The sequence below is a fragment of the Amborella trichopoda genome, chromosome 5 (genome assembly GCF_054954075.1).
Source record: "Amborella trichopoda isolate Santa Cruz 75 chromosome 5, AtrichopodaSantaCruz75HAP2 v2.0, whole genome shotgun sequence".
NCBI lineage: Eukaryota > Viridiplantae > Streptophyta > Magnoliopsida > Amborellales > Amborellaceae > Amborella > Amborella trichopoda.
The window spans coordinates 45442990-45468356 of NC_142340.1; the positions used below are offsets into that span (position 1 = coordinate 45442990).

Consider the following 25367-nt stretch of genomic DNA (forward strand, 5'->3'; position numbering starts at 1 on the left):
TTTTTTATTGGATTTCTAAAAAACAATATTTATAATAAATTTTAATAATTTTTTTATATTTATTTTTATAGCTTCATCGGATTGATTCGGTCGATTCTCAATCCGAATCGTCGATTCATCAATTCGGATGAGTTTTTGAGGTGACGGATCTAAGCCACCGATCGATTTTTTAAACCATTGGAGTGAACCTCTCACCGACTCAATGGCCGATCCGGTCTGCTGCATGGTGTAATAATCCGCATCCATTATACCTTCACCATCCACATATAAATTTAGAGAGAGAGAGGCATTTAAATATAGAGAGAGAGATCGCACGTGGCATTAGTTTTCCACGATCCCGATTAAGTCTACAATATCGAACCAGAGAGCCTACTTAGCACAAAGCCACCACTGAAACTCTGAAACCTCTCTCTCCTCTCTCTCTCTCTCTCTCTCTAAAATATGTACTCCAAAAGTCATCTCCCCCTCTTCTTCTCTCTCCTCTCTCTCTTTCTCTCTCGTCTCACCTCTTCCTCTGTTCCCCACCTTGGGATCGACTCCTTCCTCTCTGACGAGCTCCGCCATGACCCACAAGCCCTAAACGACTCCTTTCTCTCTCTACACTCCTCTCTCCTCAAATCCCTTTCTCTCCCCTCTATCCACACTCACCGCCAATTACTCTCTCATCTCACTTCCCTAACCCTAACAGTCCCTGTAAAAGCCATCCTTGTCGGCGATTTCAGTGGGGCGGATCCCTCTGAAACCCTAACATCTCTCTTCTCTTCACTCCATTTTGACCCCCATTTCCCTGTCATCTTCTCCTCTGATCCTTTGCATCGCCTCATAATAAGCAGGGAGTTTCACCTCGAGGTTTCTAGGGCTCCTTCTCGCATTGCTTCTCGGTTGCAGGAAGCCATTAAAGCTCACATCGAAGCTTCAACTTCTGGTAAGCTCTACGGCCTTCACCCTGTTCCTTACTCCGTGATTGATGATATAATTGGCCATGAATCGAGAGAAAACAATGAATATACGCTTTATTTGCTCAATTTGAAACCTCAGTCGAAGACTTATGCTTATTCTTACACTCCTGGTGATCCTTCTCCTGCCTTTCCTAAGTGTTTAGGTAGTTTGTGGACTGGTAAAGATAGGTATCTTTGGGTTGACTTAGCTGCTGGTCCTGTTGATTATGGGCCTTCTATATCAGGAGAAGGGGTTTTACCTAGAGGTGAATTCCACCCTTTAACTGCTTTACATGGAAAGCCCAAGTCTCATATCGGATTCTTAGCTGATTTGACTTCATTGATTTGGAGTGCTTCGAGGGTTTTGTTCGCCCCATCTCTGAGAATTCCTGCTTTTTTCGATAACCCATTGATTGTTCAGTTTGTTCATATTCACGGGTCAGGAGATAAGGACTTGAGGGGCTTGGATTGGGATTCGATAGAGAGTGCTTTCATGGATGAGGTGAAAAATGGTGGTTCGCTTTTGGGGCAACAAGAGCTGAAGTTTAGGAGGTCGGAATTGAAGTTTCCAGATTGCCCGATTTGTAATTATGCGATATTGAGGTCCATGAATTCGTATACCTCGAGGTTCTTGTTTGATAATTACACTTTGATTGTGAGCGAGTACTTGGATTCTAAGCGATTGCATTCGTTACTGTCTGAATCCGCTCAAAATTTGAAGAAATTGGCTGGAATCAGTGATGATGAGCTTGGGGGCAGGATTCTTCCTGTTTATGTTTTTGATCTCGAACTCGATAGGACTTTGTTGCTCGATCGATTCCACCAAGCTGTTGCTTTCAAGGACATGGTCATAGCTGTTAGGACTAGAAGCTCCCAGAGTGTGACTGACTACAGCTGTAACGGCCGCCATGTTATAACCCAAATCCGAGAGCTTGAAAGGCCAATTGTGGGTTCTCTTTTGCAAACATTATGGGGAGTTTCACCTACCCATTTGTCATGGAGCCCTCTTCATAACAATACACTGGTGGACTATACTTGGAGCATGGGGCAAACACCATTTGGACCTTTTTCACGGCTCTACTCTCTATCCTTTGTGCAAAAGGATGCTGCAAAAAGAAATATAGTTTTAACAATGATGAATTATACGATAACTAGTCTGATGGATGCTCTTGAGTCTTTGGAAAGTCATGGTGGATATAAAGAGGTGCTTAAACCAAAGAGATTTGTTGAATTTACTCAAAGGTGGAACCTTTTGAGGTATAAAATGGACCGAGCTGTTTCTGCGATGTCCCATTTAGATTTTGAGACTGCTCTTTATTTTGTAAGGTCTGGTGATCATGATGTTTATGCTATTCACACGATCATTTACCTTGCATCGCAAGAGCTTGAGGGGATCTTGGTTTGTTTCCAAGACCCGCCTTTTCCTTGGGCTTCAGCTTCTATGAGTTTGGGGGCTTTTGCTGCTCTACTTTATGTGTATTCGAAGAGAGATCAGATTTTCAGGAGCAAAAGGAAGCAGTTTTGATGTGCATTTAGAGAGAGAAGACAAGCTTTTAAACTCGGATATCAAATTCCAATATCAATGTTAATTATCTGTGTTTCAATGTTTTCTTATGGTGTTATCCTTGGTCATTTTGTTTCAATATTTTCTGTGACACTACTAATTACCTGCAATTTTCTCTGAGAATTACTTTGATTTTTCCCTTTCATCTTTTTTTATGACTCAGATCCCCAAGAGTTATATTAGTTTCATGGTAAGCTCTCTTATACTTGTTTTTCCTTTCGTTTTCTTTTTTGAGATAAGTTCATCTTGTTCCTAACGTCAAAAGAAGAATAGTGCCCCTCCTGTACTTCAGTTCGCAAAATCGAGCTAATCTTTTTCAGATGTATTATTTTTATGGTACGTTCTCTTGTATCTTGTTTCTCCTTTTGTTTTCTTGATTGTAATGAGTTATCTTGTTCCATTTGTCAAAATAGCATAATCAATCTGGCCTTGTTCTCTTTCCATTAGCTTTGAGTGGTTTAAATTTGGTGAGTTTGGTTTTGAATTCTAAGTATTTTTGGTGACAGAACCAACATTATACCAGTTACTTTATATCTCGAAATTAGTGGCTCTACTTTCAGTTATTAATGTGGCATGTTTGCCTAGATCCTGTTTGCTCAATAAAGAACAATGGCCTACTCGAGATGCTTCTTGATTTGGATGTTATAGCTTTGGTGAAGCTAAATTTGTATTTATTGTTGTGTATGATGGACCACAATAACATTTACCATATTTCTGAGAAATGATGATCAATCCGAATGATGGAATTGTCTTTTCTTTATTCAGTCATTGTACAATTTCTGTTTGATTCTTTTAATTTGGGTGTAGTTTTGGATTTAAAACTTGGACTATAGTTCCTGCCCCTTATGCCTGAACCACTCAGCCAATAGGCCATCCAAAAGTAATGTTTTATTTGTGTGTAGATCTTATGATTAGTTTTCTTCAGAAAACAGTGACGAACAGCAATCTTCTCTCCATTCATAGGAATATTTTAGGGGTTCTTCATTCCAAATGGGTTTCTATAATCTGCTCTATTGATACAGCAATCTTCTCCTCATTCCTAAGAATATTTTAGGGGTTCTTCATTCCAAATGGTTTTCTATAATCTGCTCCATTGATCATGGTGCTCTCTAAGCGTAGCATTAGCTGATGGTTTGTTGTTTTGTGGCTGTTGTTGACAAAATTCTACCTGTTCCTAATGTGAAATACAGGGTTTTAAAAAATGGTGATCCGGATCAGAACTGGCCAATCCGATTCGGGAACCGGAGGGGCCAATCCATTTCCCGTTGAATATCAGGAACCAGCCGGTTCCCTCTATGAACTGGCCCCACTTTTATTTTAAATTTTTTTAAATTTTTTAAATTTTTATTGGCCGGTTCACTTAGCTGGATTGCCGTTCCACCGAATCGGACCAGTTTTCAAGATGGGCCATCCAGGTCACTGATCTGATCTTTTAGACCTTGGTAACATCAAAATCTATTTGTTAATGTGCATGGGAATCTGAATATTTCACCCACTTGATGTCATACGCTTACATGAAATTCAAGGCATATTGTTTCTCAAACTTCTGTTCTTTTGCCTTGGAACTTTGGATTGTTTTTCATGAATCCCTAATTGATTTCCTAACTCTGCCATGTTTTGTGCATTTGGGCCCCAAAAAACAGTGTATCATGCATATTCTAATGCTCCTTTTCTTTCTATTTACTTTCATGAGCAATGATGGAACATCATCAATCCGAACCACTGCCTGGTGAGCCATTGGACAATCCATAGGCTTCCATGCTATATAGGCTTTAACCATGCTCATTGGGTATTTAGCATCATAAGATAACCCATCTCTTCGTGCCTCTTGATGATTCATAATTTTTGCTCTATTGTGCTTTTAATCTTGTTTATGTTTTTGAAATTTCAAATGGGAAAATCACTGCTTATACCAAAACCTTTTATTTTATTTCAAATATCGTTGCCTTGCCGTTAGAAGCTTATGTTGTTGCCTTGAGATATTGAAGTCTTTAATATTTATTCGTAAAAAAAAAGTGTCTTTTAGCATTTTCATTTTTAGTCCCATTAGTATTTCGACTTCCTGCAACCATGAGAATTCTCTTTTTTAGTGAATATGTTTGTTTGATCTCCTTGGCTAGGGCTGAGAATTTACCCTATTTGGATCTGATGCTCATTTCAGACCCTATTCGGATCTGGGTATGGATCCAAGATTTGGATCAAGATCGAAAATTGGGATCCGAATAGTAATTCGGATCGGATATATATATATATATATATATATATATATATATATATATATATATATATATATATATATATATATGGGTGCATTTGGCATATGGATGTATATGTAACTGTAGAGGTAAGGTGCACCTTCAAATTTTATCATGGTTTATAATTTTGATGTAAAATGTTATTAGCATTATCTCAAAATCTATTTTTATATCTAATTATAAAATTTTAAATTTTAAATATGGTTAAAATCAAGTAGATCTATAAACATGAAAATCTTGAAAATGGATGGTGTAGATAAAATTGAGGTGCATCCGTAGTTCTACATTATAAGGTTGTATCCTTATATAAACTTTTCCATATATATATATATATATATATATATATATATATATATATATATATATATATATATATATATATATATATATGGAAAAAGCTAACAATAGTTGGGCAGCTATAATGAATAGTAATCTAAGTAGTTGTACAGCTATTATAAGGTTTATTATATATATATATATACATATTACTTATTTATGGATCCAGACTCCATCCGACCCATTTTCCTATCCGTAGCTCTCTAACAAAATTAGTTAGAACCAATGATTTAAAAATCGTCGAGTCGAATCGGGCGAGTCCAGTTCGACTCGAGAATCGGCACAGGCCGTGCCGTTTCCAGCACAAAATCGGGAACCGCTCGGTTCTAGAGTAGAACCGTCGGTTTCCTCCCGGTTCTAACGGTTCCCTCCCGGTTCTAGCCTTCACACGTGTGTACGCGTCACTACCACATACACCACTCACACGTGTGTACGTGTGACACAAGCCGTACACACTCCCACACGTGCCACACGTGTCCACACACACCACTCACACATGTATGTACGTGTGACACGAGTCGCACTTCCACACGTGCCACACGCACAGACACGTGTGCACCAACACGTGCGCACACGCACGTGTGAGGTTGCTCCAATGTTTTCATGCGTATGCTTTAATTCATATTACATAGGTATTTATATACCAAAGTTGAATAGTCATTTTTCGATGTGGGATAATTCCCAAACATCATTAAATGAAAAGGAAATGTAAATATATTCTATTAATCAGTAAATTATAACCACATGTGGTGAGGTGGGGTGGTGGTTATGTCTCTTGCTTCTTCACTTCACCGCTCAAGGTCGAATCCCCCCTTGGGTGTTGTGGTATAATTATTTTTGTAAATAATATGAAAGGCATAAAAAAATAAAAAGTTTATTCTATTTGAAATCTCCATCTTTCTACTAACAATCTCTTTCACTAAATTTATTAAAGAAACTTAAAAATATATATTTTTGAAAAATTGAAATGTTATTTCCAAAATTTGTACGCATTTTATTAATTTTTACATTGATAACCAAATCTTTTATTTTATTTATTAATTTTTATATTATAAATCATGTAATGTACTATTTTTCTTACAGTTGTCAATAATACATTTTAAATTAGATAATATTATAAAATATTTTTAATTTGTTATTATTTATCTAATAAAATAATTATAAAATGTAAACTAATAATTATAATTTTAGTATATAATATTATAATTAGTTAGGTCGTAATAATTTTGGATTATAGTTAGTTAGGGATTAATAATTTGGGTTTTTTTAGCGGATTAGGGTTTTTTGCCAAAACGAGATTTTAATGGCCATTCTTTCATTGATTTAGTCTATTTTTTATTATAGTCTATATATAATTATAAATTTTATCAATGATAATGCTATGATTTTTTTTTTTATGTGATGCAAATTTAATACTTAAGTTTATACAGGGAAAGAGCATCTCAATATTCACAAATTGATGAAAAAACTGCAAGTTAATAATGTAGTACCTGCATTTCTTATTGGATTCCTAAAAAACAACATTTATAATGAATTTTAATAATTTTTTCGGATTTTTTAGAAGCTTTAATCCGACCGATTCAGTCGATTCCCGATTCGAATCGTCGATTCGCCGATTTGGATCAGTTTTTGAAGTGCCCGATCAGGGTCACCAATCCGCTTTTTAAACCATTGGTTAAAACATACTTACTTGCTTATAAGAAAGCCGGAAGAGAATACACTCATGGTATAACTTGCAAGAAAATTATGCAAGTCAATAAACTTATACCATGTAAAAGCAATGAGCTGAAGATGGTGGTGATGAATAAGCTTATACTATTGCTTGAGTCACTTCAGACCTAATGGACCCCAAATTTTGCACATGTCAGTCAAAATAAATGTTGAAAATGGAAAGGGAAAATCGAGTTTGCCATTTGTGGCTATTTTTTATCGAATGTTGAAAATGGAAAGGGAAAATCCAGTTTGCCATTTCTGGCTATTTTTTATCGGGTGCACAACATATCTAGGCCTTAAAAAATTCATTAATTTTTTAAAATTATTTATTTTGTTGCGTTGTTCAAGTACAAAATTCCCTTTTCTTTTATTGGATTTTAGAATAAGAGGGGTGTTGGTTCTAAATTGTAAATAAGATAAGTTTGAGTTATATCATATTTTCATATCTCTTCAGAAGTAATCTGAAAAAATATGAGGACTTTTGGCATCACTGAAGATATGACCTTTAATATAGCAGAATGACGGACTAAAATTGTATTGCGAACCCCAATTAACTGGAAAAAAGTAATGATGATATATCATCTTTACATATGTAAAAGTAGAGGCGTTTTAAATTTGTTCCAAATTTTTATTTCAAAAAAAAAGCTTTCCAATTGAGTTAATCGAGAAATGGCTCGAATCCCAAAGTTTGAACAAACAACCCATATTTTGAACGTGCATTACATGTTTTAACCCTATTCTCTTTCATATCACACTTCTCTTTTTTTTTTTTTTTTTTGTAATTTCTTTCATGATCATACTTCTCTTGTTCTTCTTTTTGGATAATTAAGTGGGGATTACATTTTATTTTTGGTAGATCAGCGGGGGATTAAACACCCCTATCTATTTTTTTAAAGTAATTAGATTTTTTAGCGTATTAGTGAAATTTTTTTGAGTAAATCAGTGGGGATTACATATTTTTTTGGGGTAGACCGTTGGGCTTACACGCCCCTACACACTTTTGGAATAGTCAAAATTTTGAATGAAGCAGTGAGAAAGGAAGCAATGACACCTTTAACTGGGGCACGATGGTACTATGACCACGACCCTGGCCCCATTCTCATGATCATACATTATTGTTATATTCTTTACCATCAATCATCATAACAGGCTGTAGACATTAAATATTTGGAACCACCCAAAAAAATGTATTTGATAAGTTTTTATGCTTTACTAATACCCAAAGTGGTTGATAAGAGAATAATACTTATAGGAAAGTATGCAATAAGATGTTTTGGAGTCGGTACAAAAAGTTCACAATCAGCTCAGCTATTTATGCGAAAACATAGGTCCTCCATTTACCATATTTAAAGTGGTAAAAATTTTATTTAGACTTTCTTGTAGGAAAATGCATACCCTTAGCAGCGTAATACACTAAAAAACCTTGGTATTCCACCTATAATTTAGATACCCTTAACTCAAAAAACTTTTTATTCCCATTATAATTTAGATATTATTTGGGAAACAGTATTTAAATACAACTGAAAAGTTAGGATTTCAATATGTTGCTACTTTTGTGGTTTGGTTGGACTTTAGTCAAGCATATGAGCTACATTTGTTTTATTTCAATAGAATTTCTTTTTTGTCAAAGAGAAAGTATTCTATTTGCATTGGATTATATAATGGTGCGGTTTGCATAAGGTTGCAACCTTAAACAATCAAATTAAGGTGCGCACCCATATTTTGTTATATGAGATGTAATTTTTGTGTTGAAAAATCTTAGAATGCTATGAAATTCTATTTTTATCGTTGATTATAAAAATTTAAACTCCATAAGTAGTTCAAATTAAGCATATTTATAAATATATGTAAATCTTAAAAATAGAGGTCGGATAATGTGTTGCAAGTTGCAATATTTTTTAGACTCAAGATCTATTTTTTTTTCATATTCATACATCTCGATGTCGAGATAATCAATTAGAGGGTCTCCCAACTTCAAAACAGCCTTTTACGATAGATTTTTTAGGTACACGTTAATTATATATTTTAAGGTTGCAATCTCGTATAATTTTTTCCTTATGTAATTTACTTTACACTCCAAAATGAAATGTTGATTTTTTATACACCATATTTTTTTTTCCAGTGGATCCTCCTATTTTCATCACAGGAATATAGTTTTTTTTTAATTCTTACAACTCCAAGCTAAATATTTATTTTTCTTTATCCTACCCAGCATGATGCTCAAATTCCTCGTATTCTTCTCATACAGTGGTATTCCTCGTATTCTTTCTAATGCATGAAGATTCATAGAGCATAACATGCTCAAATACTGTCCCTCATTGACTGTAACTGAAATTTTCAACTATTGAACTCTCACTCAGCGGCTTTGCATAATTTGTTATTTAAATATACAATAACCTCATATAGTATATCTCTTTTTAGTTTATTATTTAAATATACAATAACCTCGCATAGCATATCTCTTTTTCTGATTCTATTCAGTATTCAGTTTGACAAAATTTTACTTTCACTTTCTATCTAACACAACTCACTTCTTTTATCCAGAGGCTTGGGACGAATTAAAAAAAGTTTAAGGTCCTCTAATGATGATCATGATATTTTATCTTTTTTTTTTTAAACTTCTTTTTAATTTTCTATATTCTATTTGACTATTGAGAGGTGATAGTGATTAATGGTGGAAATCTTTCAAATAAAATTTTTACCTTCTGTTTTACTATTAAGAGGTGATAGTTTGTATACAAATAGACATGTATACAATAAGACCATTTACTTCTAGGATGTCACAATTCTTATTAACCTTCGATATTTGAAAATAAAATCTCTTGAATATTGTTATGGGCAAGCTTTCTATGCCTCCCCTAAAGCATAGTAGTTCTATCCTCCCCTTATTCAACCGTCCATTCTAAATGGAGGGCTAAGATTGTCCCAATCACAATGCCAGTCTTTACACTATTTTATTTTTAATTTTTTTTTCTATAAACTATTTTGACACCAAATTTTGGACGTCCATTCTTCTATTAAACTCGCACTAGTGAAAAATATAAAAAAATATTTTCAATAAAATAAAATGACCAAAATACACCTAAAAGATTCAAGGGGTATTTTGGTTATTATATTTTATTGAAAAATCATTTTTAATATTTTTTATAGGTGCGCCCCAATGAGAAAATGGCACGTACCAAATTTCATAATCATCCAATTTGTATAAAAAAAATTAAAAATAAAATACTATGAAACATCGGATCTAAGATCAAACGGTGAGTGGCTCTCATGATCAAAATTGGACCGCTGGATGATAGGCGGGGGATAGAACTTCTATGTTGTAGGGAAAGCATAAAAACCTTTCCCTATTGTTATTCACTTTAATTGGTAGAATTTCACATTTATGCCTAAGAGTGAGGTATTTTGAAATTGAATCAAAAGATATATATATATATATATATATAGCTTTAAGGGAACATATCTCCATAAACTCCATTTTCAACTTTATTTTTCCATTGACCTAAAGTTGCAAAACCTATCTTACTACATAGAAGTCACACTATTATATTTCCTGACTCCTTGATCATATTTTATTCATTTTTTATTAATTTTTTTATCCCAAACAAACCTAAAAAAGACTTGATTTCTAAACCCCTCTCTCTCTTAACGTGATCCCTTTCTCTTTCTCCCATCAACCTCCCAAACCCCTCTCTCTCTCTATCTCCCCCCTCACCTGCTCGCTATAAACCATTTTTGGCCGGCCACCATTTGGCCGAAATCTTGACCGAAATTTGCAAGGAGAACCCATAAATTTCAATCTTTTTGGCTGGCAACCATTTTGGCCGGAATCTTGACCAGGATTTGCAAGGAGAACCCACAAATTTCAATATTTTTGGACAACCACCATTTTGGCAGAAATCTTGATCGGAATTTACAGGGAGAACCCACAAATTTTTGGTTTAGGGTTTCACAGACTGAATCTTTTTGGCCGGCCACCATTTTGGCCAGAATCTTGATCGGGATTTACAGGGAGAACCCACAAATTTCCGATTTAGGGTTTCATAGACTGAATCTTTTTGGCCAGCCACCATTTGGCAGGAATTTTGATCGGGATTTGAAGGGAGCCATGCGACTAGCTCATGGATCGCCAGCCTCACCTTCCCTTACCGCTAATGAGGAAGCTGCTGTAGGCCGGTAGTGAGGAATAGCTTGCATTGTCGGTGGGTGGTTCTGTTCGAGTCCCCAGAAATGGCCCTGCTCATGAAGAAGCAGTTCGGCGCCATCCCACTTTCTTTCCAGTAGGGATAGTGGAGTTTTGTTGAATATTATATACCCATCTCGATCCATTCCAGCTTCAGTACCCCGTGGATCCGAAAAAGCCTCTCTGGCTAATAAAGCGGGTATGTCTTATCTCCCAGCGTACCCTCTCCCCCAAACCATTATCCGACCTTGCCTTTATGAAAGATTCGATGCCAGCAGCTACTGCCACAAGTAAACGACTAGTCCCCAACTGCGACACACTCTAATGGAGTCAACCAGTGAGGGGGGTCATCACCATTTTTTGTGAAGTCCCTGTATCTTTCCAAATAATCTTGAAAATTCAGAGGCCTCATCACTTCATCCTCCAAAACTAGCGAAGATCTAGCATCACCTTCCGTCAATACCTTCTTCACCTCAGGCCTATCAGTACCATGAACCACGGAAGCTTCTTTTAAAGATGAAGGCGAGGTTCTTGTTATTGCTATAGCTGAGGATGAGAGGTTGAATCCCTTCATCTGAGATCTCAATCCATGAAACAATTGATTTTCCACAGTGTTGGTCCTCGAAGAAACAACAGAGCAACCTGCAACAGCCACCATTACCGATTGGGTTTTTAGCCTACCTAGAGAGAGGTTTTTGATGAAGATTGTCGCCACAATGCAAGGTTTCCGGTGAGCTCCTGGACAATCTAGAGAGAGAAAAACATGAGGAAATAGTGTGAAACCCGTGAGAAGAAAGAGAGTTAAAAAAATATGTCTTTTTTAATTTGTTTGGGTTAAAGTTGAGATAAAAATAGATAAATTATTTGAGAGGTTAGAAGATAGGGTTTGAAAATTTGGGTTCAAGAAGAAATGCAAGTTGAAAATGGGGTCCATGAGATATTTTCCCTAGCTTTAAATGGTTCATCACTCTTGAGTAATTTGATAAATTTTCTTTCAATTTTTTTGGCCCGATTTTCACACCTATGAATTAGTTAAATGTGACTAGATTGGGAATCTCAATCAATTCACGTAGTGACTGATCTAGCCACCAATCCAAATTTCGGCATAAGTATATATATTCGAATTTCGGCATGAGTATATACAAATTTCGAGACTTGCTCTAGCGGGATATGAAATATACTTGAGGGGTTTTGCCAGTGAAATCAACCTCTTTAGAAAGATGGCGTTAAAGCAAGGGGAGAGGAGGTTAGCCTCTGAGTCACTTCAGCAACGTCTTCTAACAAGAAATACTCTTGAATTATCAAGTTTGCCTTTTACTTGAAGGCCCATGCATCTCCTTCTTCAAAAAACCCATTTGGTCGAGGAAAGAGATTTGAGCAAAGATGCAAAGAGCCACCCAAAATATTTGGTCGAGGAGAGATCCTTGAGCAAAGATGCAAAGAGCCACCCCTCTGAGGCTGCCTTGTAAATAAGTAATTGAAGCATGTTCGGATATCAAAGTAATAAGTCGTCTACCATATCGATAAGCCGCTCCAACCCTTTCAAAACTTGACTAGAATTAGCAATTTCATGATGGAAAAATGGCATTTTAAGGTCTTTAATGCATCTACAACCTTACCACCACTTGCTATGTACTCAACAAGAAGATCGATTATTTTGGACTTAGCATCCTCTACTGTTCCTGTTTTTGCTTCCTCCCCACCTCCTTTCAATAACTTCAGCATGAAGAGGGGCCGATAAGTAGTTCTTCTCGGCTCTCTTTATCACTTGAATTCCTTTCGAGTCTTCCGGGAGAATGGTAACTTGTTTGTTCATGAAGGCAGGAGGGAGAATATCATCAACAACCGATCCAGCAATGAAGAGAGTGAGGATATTTATAGCATCAGGTATGTCTATTGATAAGTGATCAGTGGCTTCCACTAGTTTTCCAAAGCCTCGATAAACTTGGGGTGCTTCATTAACATCGGCATTGAGAGAGGATAAGAGGAGAGCTGCCATTTCCTTCTCTCTATCGTGTCTATCCATAGCCATCGAGACAAGCTTCTTGAGAAAATAGTAGCGATAGCATGGAAGGCCGAGGTCTCTTAATTCATTGGCTGATGAGGAAATATCATCAGTGAGGAAGTATTGGTCAATAATCAGTCTGGTTTTTGCTCTGAACTAGGGGAATGTTTTTTAATCCCATTGGGTTGGCTATTTTTCTGAAATAAAAAAGGAAAGGTTTTATTGAAGTGAAGAAGTTTAAACAAATTGAACTGACATAAACCTGCTTTTACCATGCTACATTGTCTTGCAATAGACAAATCAACAGGATAGGAGCTTAGAAGTTAAAAATGTCTACCAACTACTATGCCTATCATACACGAATTAATGCAGTAGCAAATGAGAGGTATGAATGCTTTCGTGACTACCTCACTGCTATCATAGTTTGGATCATTTCGATCGAGGACATGATCATCATCAATCTCCAATAAACCTCCCCATATGCCTTTACCACCTGAGCCACCTGTAAGCAAAATATGTCATTGCACTTAATACCATGTGTCTACTAATCAAATCCTATCTTTTATTTGGAAAATTATCAAAATAACTATGAGATACAAACTATTTATGTTTTGCGCATATGTTTTGATTTAATTTCAAAATACACATGCAAACTATTTATATTTTGTGCATATATTTTGATTTAATTTCAAAATACACATCAAAAGCCAGACATGGAATAGGTGCCAAAGGTTAAAATGCTAAATAGTTAATCTCTTATGGGAGTTTTGATAAATTTCCCATAAATCTTTACAAGGAAGGTGAACAAAAAATAATATTGAAAGTTTTTTTGATAATCTTAACCTTAAATTGAGTGAAAGGAAGAGTACAAAAACCTAGAGAGACCACAGAGTTGGGTGCTCTAGGGAAAGAGAACCAAAAAAGAAGACCAAAATCCTTCTAGAAGAAGGTTACAGTGTGCAAACAGTAACTAATAAAAGAAAGTACTCCAAAATTCCTAGCTAGGGAAAATGTAGATTGCTAAAATTTCTCTCGTAAAGCCGCTTCTTTAGCTAGGTCGTCTGCTTCCTTGTTGCCCTCGCTCCAGGTAAAATTCCATGAGACGTCCATATCCTTGCACAGGTAATGAATGTGCTCAAAGATATGCGTTTGATCCAGGGTGAAGGTAAAGAGGGTATTCTTTGGGCCCACATAATAGTATTATGTGAGTCGCCCTCTATCACAATTGCGTATGGGCTGAGAGTTTGAAGTGGCTTTTGTCCTTCCAAGAGGACGTGGCCCTCGGCTTTGAAGTGGCTTTAGTCCTTCCAAGAGGGCATGGCCCTCGGCTACCACCGAATTGGTGTGGCCAATGTAATTGGAAGTTGCCTAAATAGTCTCTTACTATGACTCCCACTCCCGTAGGATCTGGATCCCCGAGGGAACATCTATCGAAGTTCAGTTTTAAATAACTTGTCACAAGATGCACCATTTTTTTAACTTTTGGAATGTTTTTCTTCATGCTTGTACATCTCACAATATGAATCACAGAGTTCTCCAATACCGAAACACTCTTCTATAGGATTTTTGATGTCCACCTTACTTTAATAATATCAAGTCAATTCTATATAAATTTTTTTGTTTCATCTTTTTTAGCATACTTATTAAGACATGACCGAGTTGGTGGTCTAACTAGTTGGACCTTCAACTACTGTCTTGACCAATTAGGTCCAAGGTGGAAACTAGATTTGGTAAAGAAACTACTCCAAATAAATATTTGATCAAGAAACTGCTCTAAATACATATTTGATCGGTTTTTCGTAAATTGAAATGGCTAGTTTTAATCGATTCAACTAACTAAATAAAACATTTTTTCTTTAATATAATTTTGGAAAAATTACATACGGGCCACATTGATTTCTTTTTTTCAACTTACCACGGTTGAGTAAATCGAACTAGGTTTTTTTTTTTTTTTGGAAAAAGATTATATAAGGTTGCAACTTTAAAATGTAGAATTATAGATGCAACTTAAAAATCCATTTGAAAAGGTTGTTTTAATATGGAAAAACCATGTAATTGATCTTATCGACAACAAAATGTATGAATATGAAAAAAGAAAAAGATTTGAAGTCTTAGAAATAGTGCATTTTGTAGCATATTATCTATACCGTCTATTTTCAAGATTTTCATATGTTTATAGAACTATTTGATTTTAACCATTTTTAAAATTTAAAATTTTATAATTAGATATGAAAATAGATTTTGAAATAATACTAAGTCTGTAAAATTTAGAGGTGCGCCTTAATTGGATTGTTTAAGGTTGCAACATTATAGAAACCACACCTGTTTTTTCGCCTTCAAAAGATCATAACCTCACTTTTTGTTACTTCGTAATCTCTGCTACTCCTCATTCCTTAAGAGAAAAACCCTAGAATTGATGCAGTTAGCCCAAGCTAAGCCCATAGCAGGGGAAACACCCTAGAAAGCTAAGCCAGAGCAGGGAAACACCCTACAGCTGACGCAGTTAGCCCAAGCTAAGCACAGAGCAGGGGAAACCTTTTTCCCTCTAATTTCGACGCAAAAGCCTTGACGTTAAAGCCTTGAGGTTTGAAGCGATCTTGAAGAAGAGAGAAAAACTTCGAGGTAGATCAGCTATGTTGTTGTCGAACTCAGACCTAAAAAGGACAGCAACGGAGTCCAATACCACCACCAGCTTCACAGGCCTTAACAGAGACTGAGAAATTAGGGTTTTGACTAGATCCAGAAAGAAGGTACGAATTTCTCAAAAATCATCCTATTCTTCTTCATAAATTTGAGTTTTGATCTGAATAGCTGTATATTCTATTGGGTCAGTTGTTGGTCTCTTCTCTTTCTATCGAAAGTATTCTGGTTTTCAAGTTTTCCTTCAAAACCCCTTATCGAAAGTATTCTAGTTTCCAAGTTTTCTTTCAAAACCCCCTATTAGGGAGGATTAGTATTCCACTTACTCATGCTTCATCTTTCAGTATTCTAGTGATTAGTATTCTAGTTTTCAAAACCTGTTTCTTATCAGGGAGGATTAGTTTTCAAGTTTTCAGTACGAAACCTGGGTGTGTTTGATAATAAGAAGTGTTCTCTATTAGGGTGTGTTTGATAATAGGAAGTTTTCTCTATTAAGGCGTGTTTGATAATAGGAAGTGTTCTTTATTAGGGCGTGTTTGATAATAGGAAGTGGCTTCTGGTTAGAAACCTGCTCGCTACGTGTTTGATAATATAAAATGGCTTCTGGAAGGTGAGAACTTCTCAACTTTCAGTTCAATAAAAATTGAGAAGTCCAAATAAAAACTTTAGTTTACTGTTGATCTTCCTACGCCCTTTTGTAAAAAAAAAGTTGGAAACTAAAATAGGAAGTCCGTAACTTCCTCCCCTTCGATAACCCTAGCCTCTTTTCTCTTCGTCGCCGCTGAGCTGAGCAGCCCTCTCTTCGCAGCTTCCCATCTTCACCGCTGAGAAACCCAGCGATACAAAGTAACGCTTCCCCCCATTAAATGCCCACGCTCCTCTCTCTTTAAAATCTCTCTTTCTCTCTCATGCCCCCATTAACCCATTAAATGCGCTTGCTCCTTTCTCTCTAAAATCTCTCTTTCTCTCTCATGGTTTCCATTTGCTCACACCGCTTGTGCCAGAAGAAGCTTGCTCCAGTGACTTAGATTTTTTTTTTATGTTTCCTCTGTTAAGATCAGTGGAAGAACTCTCTCGCTTTCTCTTTTTTTGCTGGTTCTGTTTTTGGTTTTTGTTTTTTGTTTTATCCCTCTGCCTTACTTTTTGCCCTAGAAATTCTGGTTTCTCAATTGTGTTTTTTTGATGGATTTCAGCACTTTCCATGCACGTTCTGCAGTATAGAGTGCTGACCTGGAATTTTGTCTTTGGCATTTTAGGGCTCTTTAGGTTTTATGCCCTTTGGTGGCAAGGTGATTGCTTTCCTGCTTTGGTAATTTCTTATTTTTATGTGAGTTGATCATCTTGCTTCTCATGTTGCTTTGAAATTTTTGGTTATAGTTCATTGCATGTTTTTGAACTAATTTGATTGTTTCACTGTGTAATTTTCCTTGCCAGGCCTCATTTTCTTCCAATACTTGGATTTTTTGTTTGTTTTGTTGCTAAAAAATGGGTGAGAAAATACCTTCATGGAAGGAGAACCTAGCTCCTTTCAATTTTTGTTCTTAATTTTGATGAAACTGCTCATTTAAAGAAGAAAAGGGTTTTTTTATGTTTGGATTCCTTCTGTGTATCTTTATACTAAATCATTTCAGGGTTTATTTACTGAAATTTAAGTTCAATTGTCATTTAAACAGATGTTCTGTACACAAGAAAGTCAGAAATGCGATTTCTTCAACTATGATATGGCCCGATTGATTCAGGGGAATTTGTTCCAAAACATGGCTACTATATGACGGTTTTGGCCTGCCTATAACTAAAACAAAGCAAAACAATTGATATCCATTTTAAAGCTTATTTAGACTAATCACATTCACATCTATCAAGTTCCATGACATTGGAATTGAATTTTTTTCAGTGGAATCTAGTCTGTGAAAAGCTCATTTTCAGAGAAGAAAGGCTATAGTCATCGCATGCATCTCGGGGGCCAAAAATTGATGCCCTGAAGCCTTTTTCTTGATCACCTAACTTTTTTGTTTTGATGCATATAGGTCACTTAAACCATCTAATTTGTGATATCTTTTTGGATTTTAGATTTTCTGAGGTTATTTACCTACATTTTATAGTTCATAGGGTTTGATAGTAAATTTATTATACTATTGTTCCATTACATTCTTGCATCTGGTGTTTTTTTTTTTCCATTAATTTCTTTTAATGTTAAACCTATTTATTGTTGTCTGCAGCTTACAATATAAGTCATTATGTATATGTAACAGTATGATCTTCGATTTGGAGCCCATGTATATGTAACAGTATGAACTTCGATTTCAAATTTGGAGCCCATGTATATGTATATGTAACAGTATGATCTTCGATTCTTTCTCCATTTTCTTGAGATGGTTTGTACCCTCTTCATGTTGGAAGAATGGTACTTGTGGTTGAATTCTGCAATGGGGTGTTGGCTCTTATATTGTTCATTTGTATGCTGATTTTTGTGCAATTGCACGCATGATGAACTGGTCAATTGCATTGCTTTCACTTTTGCACATTCACTTACCATTTTGCATATCTAATAATTATATTATCGCTATTTTGTGTACAATTTCAGGCCAAACTTATAGAAGTGGCACAAGAACTGGGCAGAGGAATTCATATATTCACAAACTTACAAACTTGGCCTCTAAACCATACCGTGGTTTCTATACCATTTCTTTTGGCTTGGCTTCTATACCATTTGTTTTGGTAAGGACTGTACCCTGGCTTCTATACCATTTCTTTTGGTAAGGACTATAGGCCGGTTTGGAAACCAATATTCATTTTTATCGCGGTGGACATATGAAAAAACCATTCCTTTTGGTAAGGACATTTCTTTTGGTAAGGACAATAGTCCGGTTTGGAAACCAATAGGAATTTTTATCGTGGTGGACATATGAAAAATGTAACTCTCCCCAATGGGATGAAAACCAGTCTTTCTCTAATCCATCTAATCCAATACAGTTCTTCTTTAACTTCTCAGGAGGTTATCCAACACAGAAACCAGGAACTTCTTAACTTCCTAAGTTATCAAACACAGAAACCAGGAACTTTTTTAACTTTTTTAACTTCCCGACTAGGAACTTTTTAACTTCCCCGGGAGGTTATCAAACACAGAAACTAGGAACTTCTTAAGTTCATAGTTCTTCAGGAACTTCTAATTTTACAGTTTATGAAGTTGCTTCCAGTTATCAAATAGGCCTTAAAGTTTGGAAATTAAGGTTCTTTTAGTAGAGAAAGATGCAAAATGGAAAAAAACAAATTTGCAATTTTTTTCTCGAGGTTTTATTTTACAGAGTGTTTTCTCTAACACTAAATTAGGGTTTGGGTGTTTGTCGTAGAGGATATTTGCACTACTCTAAATTAGGGTTTGGGTGCTTGTTACAGGATATTTAGGATATTTTTTCCTACTGCCCTTTTCTTCAACAATGTCTTTACTCCAAGTGATCACGAAGGCAGCAGAAGACCACCCCAAAATACTAAATACTTCATCAGAATACCCCATAACTCTAAATTCTAGTGAAATATTCCAAAACCTTAAGCCTGAAAATCCAGATTCAGATGATGAACCTATGGTGAGAAAGGTAACAGGTTGGTCAATCAATGATCATAATTCTGAGATCATGAGTGCTGAAAAAAAATTCACGAAGCAGCAAAAGCGCAATCTGAAAAGCCTTCTATTCGACATAAAGATGTTCACCAAGTCATTAGACCGTTTTCTCACGAAAATCACGAAAATCTGTTGTAAGGTCAGTGATATTCAACCAGGAGATGAGAAAACTCTTATAATGCTGAGGAATGCATGCCCTTTTCTTAGCTCACAAGTGAAAGCCTTAATCTCAGAATGTTGTGTTCGATTAGAACATTGGGAATTGATGGAAGCTATTATTTTTCTAGGGTTTATTAGAGGTATATCTCATTACAATTTGGTTCGAAAGCTCGTTGATGCCGAGAGAGGTGACCTCCTTTGCCAAATTATCAGGCACACACCAGACTTGGGGCATTCGGAGATTGCCATGATCTTGAACTACTTTTTATCCCCCAAAAATGACCATGATTTGAGCATCAACAGTGTTAGAAAGAATTGGGAAAACCAGGCCCTCTGGGCCATTGATAAAGCAGCCCAATCACTTCCCCATAAAACCTCTGATTTTTATCTCAAAATCCACAATGCCAATTCAGTTCAAGACCATAAAACCTCTGATTCTTTTCTCAAAACCCACAATACCAATTCAGTTCAAGACGATGCAGCTTTACTTCTTGCCATGGCCTATGACGGGTTCTCTGCATTTGAAACTTGCCTTCATTTTCTCTTTTCCCCTTCTCTCGAAGGCCTTGTTCTATCGTATGCTATATCAAAACTGCAATCTGTGCAGTTATACAGATTGATAAGGTACACTCGCAAATGGGTAAAAAAATATTCGAGATTTCCAGGTCTTGTGCCATGGTCTCCAGAATCTGGTTCAGAGTTCGAAGCTTGCAAATGGGTTCCTTCCCTTGAATCAATTATTAAGGTTTTGGGGGTGGTTTTGGATGAGCATTACTCATATTTGGTTTTGGATACGGTGTTTCATGAAGAATTGAGATCGATACAGGAGACGGTAATGCCTTTAGTATCTGAAGGCAATGTGTCATGCTCAGTCTCGAATTTGCTGGAGAGTTTGAGGTGCGAATCATGATGAATTAAGGTTCTAACCCAAGATAGAGAAAGTGATTTTGTATTGAGGTTTTGGGTTTGGATTCTGTTTTGATCATACTCACTCGCTCTATAAAATTCTGAGCAGGTAAGCTTTTAGACGCCGCTCTGTAATTTTATCTCTCTCTTTCTGATGATTGAGTAGATTTTTAAATGTGATACATGAGGATGAAGAGAAACTTGTTAGCCTTATTTGCAGTGGATATTAGCCAAGTCTGTTAGCCTAACTGGGGTGATATTTTACCCTGTGGGCCTCTCTCTTATTTGCCTGATAAGATTTTTTAATTGATGAGGTTGGGCCTCTCTCTTATTGGCCTGATAAGATTTTTTAATTGATGAGGTTCTCTCTCTTTCCAATGTAGCTGCTACCCATCGATTTCTTCTCTCACAGTCTCTAATGTAGCTTACCCCATCTCTCTCTCTCCCTCTCCAACTTGCAAAAATGATAGTCTAATATTACTCGCAAAATCGAGCTAATCTTTTTCAGATGTATTATTTTACGTTCTATTGTCTTTTGTTTCTCCTTTAGTTTTCTTGATTGTAATGAGTTATCTTGTTCCATTTGTCAAAATAGCATAATCAATCTGGTCTTGTTCTCTTTTCATTATCTTTGAGTGTTTTAAATTTGGTGAGTTTGGTTTTGAATTCCAAGTATTTTTGGTGACAGAACAAACATTATACCGGTTACTTTATATCTCAGGAAATTAGTGGCTTTACTTTCAGTTATTAATATGGCATGTTTACCTAGATCCTGTTTGCTTGATAAAGAACAATGGCCTACTCGAGATGCTTCTTGATTTGGATGTTATAGCTTTTGTGGAGCTAAATTTTTATTTATTGTTGTGTATAATGGACGACACTAACGAATTTACCATATTTCTGGGAAATGATGATCAATGTGAATGATTGAATGGTCTTTTCTTTATTCAGTGATTCTACACTTTCTGTTTAATTCTTTTAATTTTGGTGTAGTTTTGGATTTAAAACTTGGACTATAGTTCTTACCCTTTATGCCTGAACCACTCAGCCAAGAGGCCATCCAAAAGGAATGTTTTATTTGTGTGAAGGTCTTATGATTAGTTTTCTTCAGAAAGCAGCGACACACAGCAATCTTCTCTTCACTCATAGGAATATTTTAGGGGTTCTTCATTCCAAACGGTTTTATATAATCTGCTCTATTGATACAGCAATCTTCTCTTCATTCATAAGCATATTTTAGGGGTTCTTCATTCCAAATGGTTTTCTATAATCTGCCCCATTGATCATGTTGCTCTCTAAGCGTGACTGGATGGAAGCTTATCCTGGGTTGTGTTAAGCGTAAAGCGAGATTCCGCAAGGAGCACACTTGAATTATTTAGCAGACTGTATGATAGCAGTTCTCGCTTCGGTCAGGGAGAGGATTCAATCCAACCACTGGTTCCCCTACGGCTACCTTGTAACAACTTCACCCGTCTCTCCCCGAGAGGTATACCCCACCCTCACCGAGTACATAAGGATCGCAGGCTCTACTTTTGACCCTTTGCCTTACGATTCATTTGCTGACGGTTTGTTGTTTTGTGGCTGTTGACAAAATTCTACCTATTCCTAATGTAAAATACAGGGTTTAAAAAATGGTGATCCGGATCATAACTGGCCAATCCTAATCGGGAACCGGAGGGGCCAATCCATTTCTTGTTGAATATTAGGAACCAGCCGGTTCCCTCTACCCCACTTTTATTTTTAAAATTTTTCAATTTTTTTAATTATTATTGGCCGGTTCACTTAGGCGGATTATTGTTCCACCGAATTGGACCAGTTTTCAAGATGGGTGATCCGGGTCATTGATCTGAACGTTTAAACCTTGGTAAAATCAAAATCTATTTTGTTAATGTGCGTGGGAATCTGAATCTTTCACCCACTTGATGTCGTATGCTATGTTGTTCATATGCTTACATGAAATTCATGGCTTATTATTTCTCAAACTTATGTTCTTTTGCCTTGTAACTTTGTATTGTTTTTCATGAATCCCTGATTTCCTGACTCGGCCTTGTTTTGCGTATTTTGGCCTCAAAAAACAGTATCATGCATATTCTAATGCTTCTTTTCTTTCTATTTACTTTCATGAGCAATGATGGAACATGATCAATCCAAACCTCTTCATGGTGAGGTTTCCATGCTATAGGCTTTAACCATGCTCATTGGCTATTTGGCATCGTAAGGCAACCCAAAGCCTTTTATTTTATCTAAAATATTCTTGCCTTGCCATTAGAAGCTTATGTTGTTGCCTTGAGATATTGAAGACTTTAGTACTTTACTCTAAAAAAAAAAAAAGTGTCTTCTAGGATTTTCATTTTTTACTGCCATTAGTATTTCGACTTCTTGCAACCATGAGCATTCTCAATTTTAGTGAATCTGGTTGTTTGATCTCCTTGGCTAGGGTTGACAATTTACCTGAATCCTTGGATTTCATACCCTATTTGGATCTGGGTATAGATCCAAGATTTATGTGGTTTAGAATGCATATCACTATATGAATTTTAATTTTTTTAAAAAAAATTTGATTACAATGAAATTTTGGGTGTATATACCTATCACTTTTGCACATCATATAAAAATTAAAAAAATTATTTTCAATATTTTAAAATGATCAAATTATCCCTGTCATTTTTCAAAGATATTTTGGCCATTTTATATTTTGAAAAATAATTTTTATATATTTTTTAATTGTGCACCTTATTTTTTAGTATACAAGTTTAAAATTTCATTATGATCCGATATTTAGAAAAGATATAAAAATTCATATAGTGCTATGTATTTTGAACTATGATAAAAATTGATGGTTTTCATTCTACCTATATTACTATTCATTATTGCTGCTCAGTAAGATTTACTATATATTTTGTTTCCACACAGGGATATGTTAGAAGCTATTTTACTAGCTAGACTAGCACCAGTTCCTTCCCGTTGTTGCTAACGAAGTACGTTTGACCTCACTCTGTTCGTTCACTGTACACCGTGAACTCTTAAGGAAAGAAAAAAGATGAATATATATATATCTAAAAGCAATGATCTAATGCAACGATTGTAATGTAAGGACATTTCTAGAAAGCCATGTTTGTGGTATTTCTATGATTCCAAATTTTACATACACACTCTCTTCATTTCAATAATCAATCCTCAAAAAACAAAAAGTTCATTTTGGACTTTCGATATGGTCAAAATGAGTCCCCTTCAAAAACGTATCTAGACCATTCATTTTGTGAATTTCAATATCTTAAATTTTATAAATTCAAAATCATTTTTTTTTTGTTCAACATTGTTTATCAAATGATAATAAAGTACTTTCTAGGTTATGATTTCAATTATTATTTTTTGCAATTGTTTATTAGAATGAAAAGAGTGTGTATTTCAAAATTTGGATCAAACAAATGATTCTAAGATGGTTTTTTTTAAGGTTGCTGCTGTCATATTACTAAACAATGGTTACATGAAATCATTAATGAATGCTTTATGCCATGGAACGCAAATGTAAAGGTTGATGCTATCATGTTACTAAACAATGGTTGCATAGGTTGATGCTATCACATTACTAAACAATGGTTACATGAAATCATTACTCTAACATGAATGCTTTATCCCATGGGGACGCAAATGTAGAAATACGTCCCCCAAAATGCAAGGAACAATTTGTTGCATGAACCCAATGCTTTGATTTGTGATTGGAAATCACACATGCATGAGTAGATGCTTTTATTGTGATTGGGTCTCCTTCATATTAACATGCTTATGCTTGCTTAACCGTATTTCGTTTGCTATTTTCATTTTTTAAATAACCATTTGCTATTTTCCTAATGCTACCTTCTACTTGGATTATTTTCTTCCAACTTGACATTGGGGTAGGCTGATTATAGGAGATTTATGAGAAGGTATTGATTTGTGTTTAATTGCAAATAATATAATTTGATTAGAATTATATTATGGATATATTACTATTTTTTTTCCATTTATTTTTCTTTCTTATTTTCTTTTTACTTTTAGCTTCTTCTTTTTTCTTTTACCTTTTTTTTATTTAGTAGTGAATTATCTAATTTTTGAACTTTTAATTTTTTTGTGTTTTGGCTGAGGCAGTATATGGTAGAACTATCACTAGACCTTCCAAGATCTAGTCTAAGTAAAAGGTGGAACTATCACTTTTGATGATGATACGTATGTCGAATCATCATGATACCCTTCAATACAATAAACCAGACCTTAATTAGTTAGAGGAGTGAAATTTCGATACCCTTTAATACAATAAACCAAACCTTAATTAGTTAAGAGGAGTGAAATTTCCTAAAAAAGATAGGAAATTATAAATAAAATAAAATAAAAAAACAGAAAAAAGGGGAATGTATCATACAAGGTTCTATTAAAAGAATTAAAAGTAATTGAGAGGAGGTAAAAGATAAGCAACTTAATACTATTTTTAGAACTCTTTTTAAACTAATTAGGGATGGTAAAATTAGATCATAGGTAATTTAATGCTAATTACTCATTGAGAGGAGGGTAAAAAATCACATGCAATGCAACTTAATACTATTTTTAGAACTCTTTTTAAGCAATGGTAAAATCAGATCATACGTAACTTAATGCTAATTACTCATAAATCATATATATCTTATTGGTAGTTTGATGCTAGTTACTCATAAATCATATTTCTTATTGGTAGTTTATAGTGGTGTTTTGAAGTATGATGTTCAATGTTATTTCCTATTGGTTTGTAGTTGTGTTTAGAATTATATGCTCAATGTTGTTGAAAGTGATTAGTGCTACATTGGATCAGGGTGATTAGTGCTACATTGGATAAATGAGTTTCACAATTTTTTTTTATGCATTGCATTTTCTCTGACCATATGCAAGATAAAAGGAGTTAAGTTAGTTTTAAAAAAAAGAGATCACAGGAAAAAAAAAAGAAAAAAAAAGAGAACACGTAGAATTTTAAAAAAAAATTGAAAAATAAGAAATAGGTATTAAAAGTAAGTTCAGACCTAAATTCACCTTTAAAAAGTT

The 25367-nt window shown here is 35.2% G+C and overlaps 3 protein-coding genes across 7 annotated transcripts; 2 read left to right on the plus strand and 1 right to left on the minus strand.

The window, feature by feature from the left end:
- The first annotated feature begins 202 nt into the window (after positions 1-202).
- LOC18431963 (uncharacterized) lies at positions 203-2945 on the plus strand. Its single transcript, XM_006842074.4, has one exon. The coding sequence runs from the start codon at positions 442-444 to the stop codon at positions 2461-2463; it is 2022 nt and encodes a 673-aa protein (XP_006842137.2). The 5' UTR covers positions 203-441; the 3' UTR covers positions 2464-2945.
- Positions 2946-12652: 9707 nt separating this feature from the next.
- Positions 12653-13021, minus strand: LOC148782148 (MA3 DOMAIN-CONTAINING TRANSLATION REGULATORY FACTOR 2-like). The gene has a single exon (XM_088866291.1). It carries the CDS (start codon positions 13019-13021, stop codon positions 12653-12655), a length of 369 nt encoding a protein of 122 aa, XP_088722417.1.
- A 2361-nt stretch (positions 13022-15382) lies between these two features.
- On the plus strand, positions 15383-20696 carry LOC18431960 (uncharacterized). Of its 5 annotated transcripts, none has more exons than XM_088868297.1 (4): positions 15383-15744; positions 16828-16923; positions 18219-18352; positions 19031-20696. In XM_088868297.1, the coding sequence occupies exon 4, from the start codon at positions 19072-19074 to the stop codon at positions 20320-20322; it is 1251 nt and encodes a 416-aa protein (XP_088724423.1). In that variant the 5' UTR covers positions 15383-15744; positions 16828-16923; positions 18219-18352; positions 19031-19071; the 3' UTR covers positions 20323-20696. The 5 variants fall into 5 exon arrangements, with proteins under 5 accessions (XP_088724423.1, XP_088724424.1, XP_006842134.2 ...); XM_088868298.1 differs by having other exon boundaries at positions 16891-16923; XM_088868299.1 differs by lacking the exon at positions 15383-15744 and adding an exon at positions 16322-16480.
- The last annotated feature ends 4671 nt before the right edge of the window (positions 20697-25367 follow it).

Excerpts from the sequence above, each read along its gene's own strand:
- LOC148782148 (XM_088866291.1), bottom strand. The coding sequence starts at position 13,021 with ATGGCTATGGATAGACACGATAGAGAGAAGGAAATGGCAGCTCTCCTC.
- LOC18431963 (XM_006842074.4), top strand. The coding sequence starts at position 442 with ATGTACTCCAAAAGTCATCTCCCCCTCTTCTTCTCTCTCCTCTCTCTC.
- LOC18431960 (XM_088868297.1), top strand. The coding sequence starts at position 19,072 with ATGTCTTTACTCCAAGTGATCACGAAGGCAGCAGAAGACCACCCCAAA.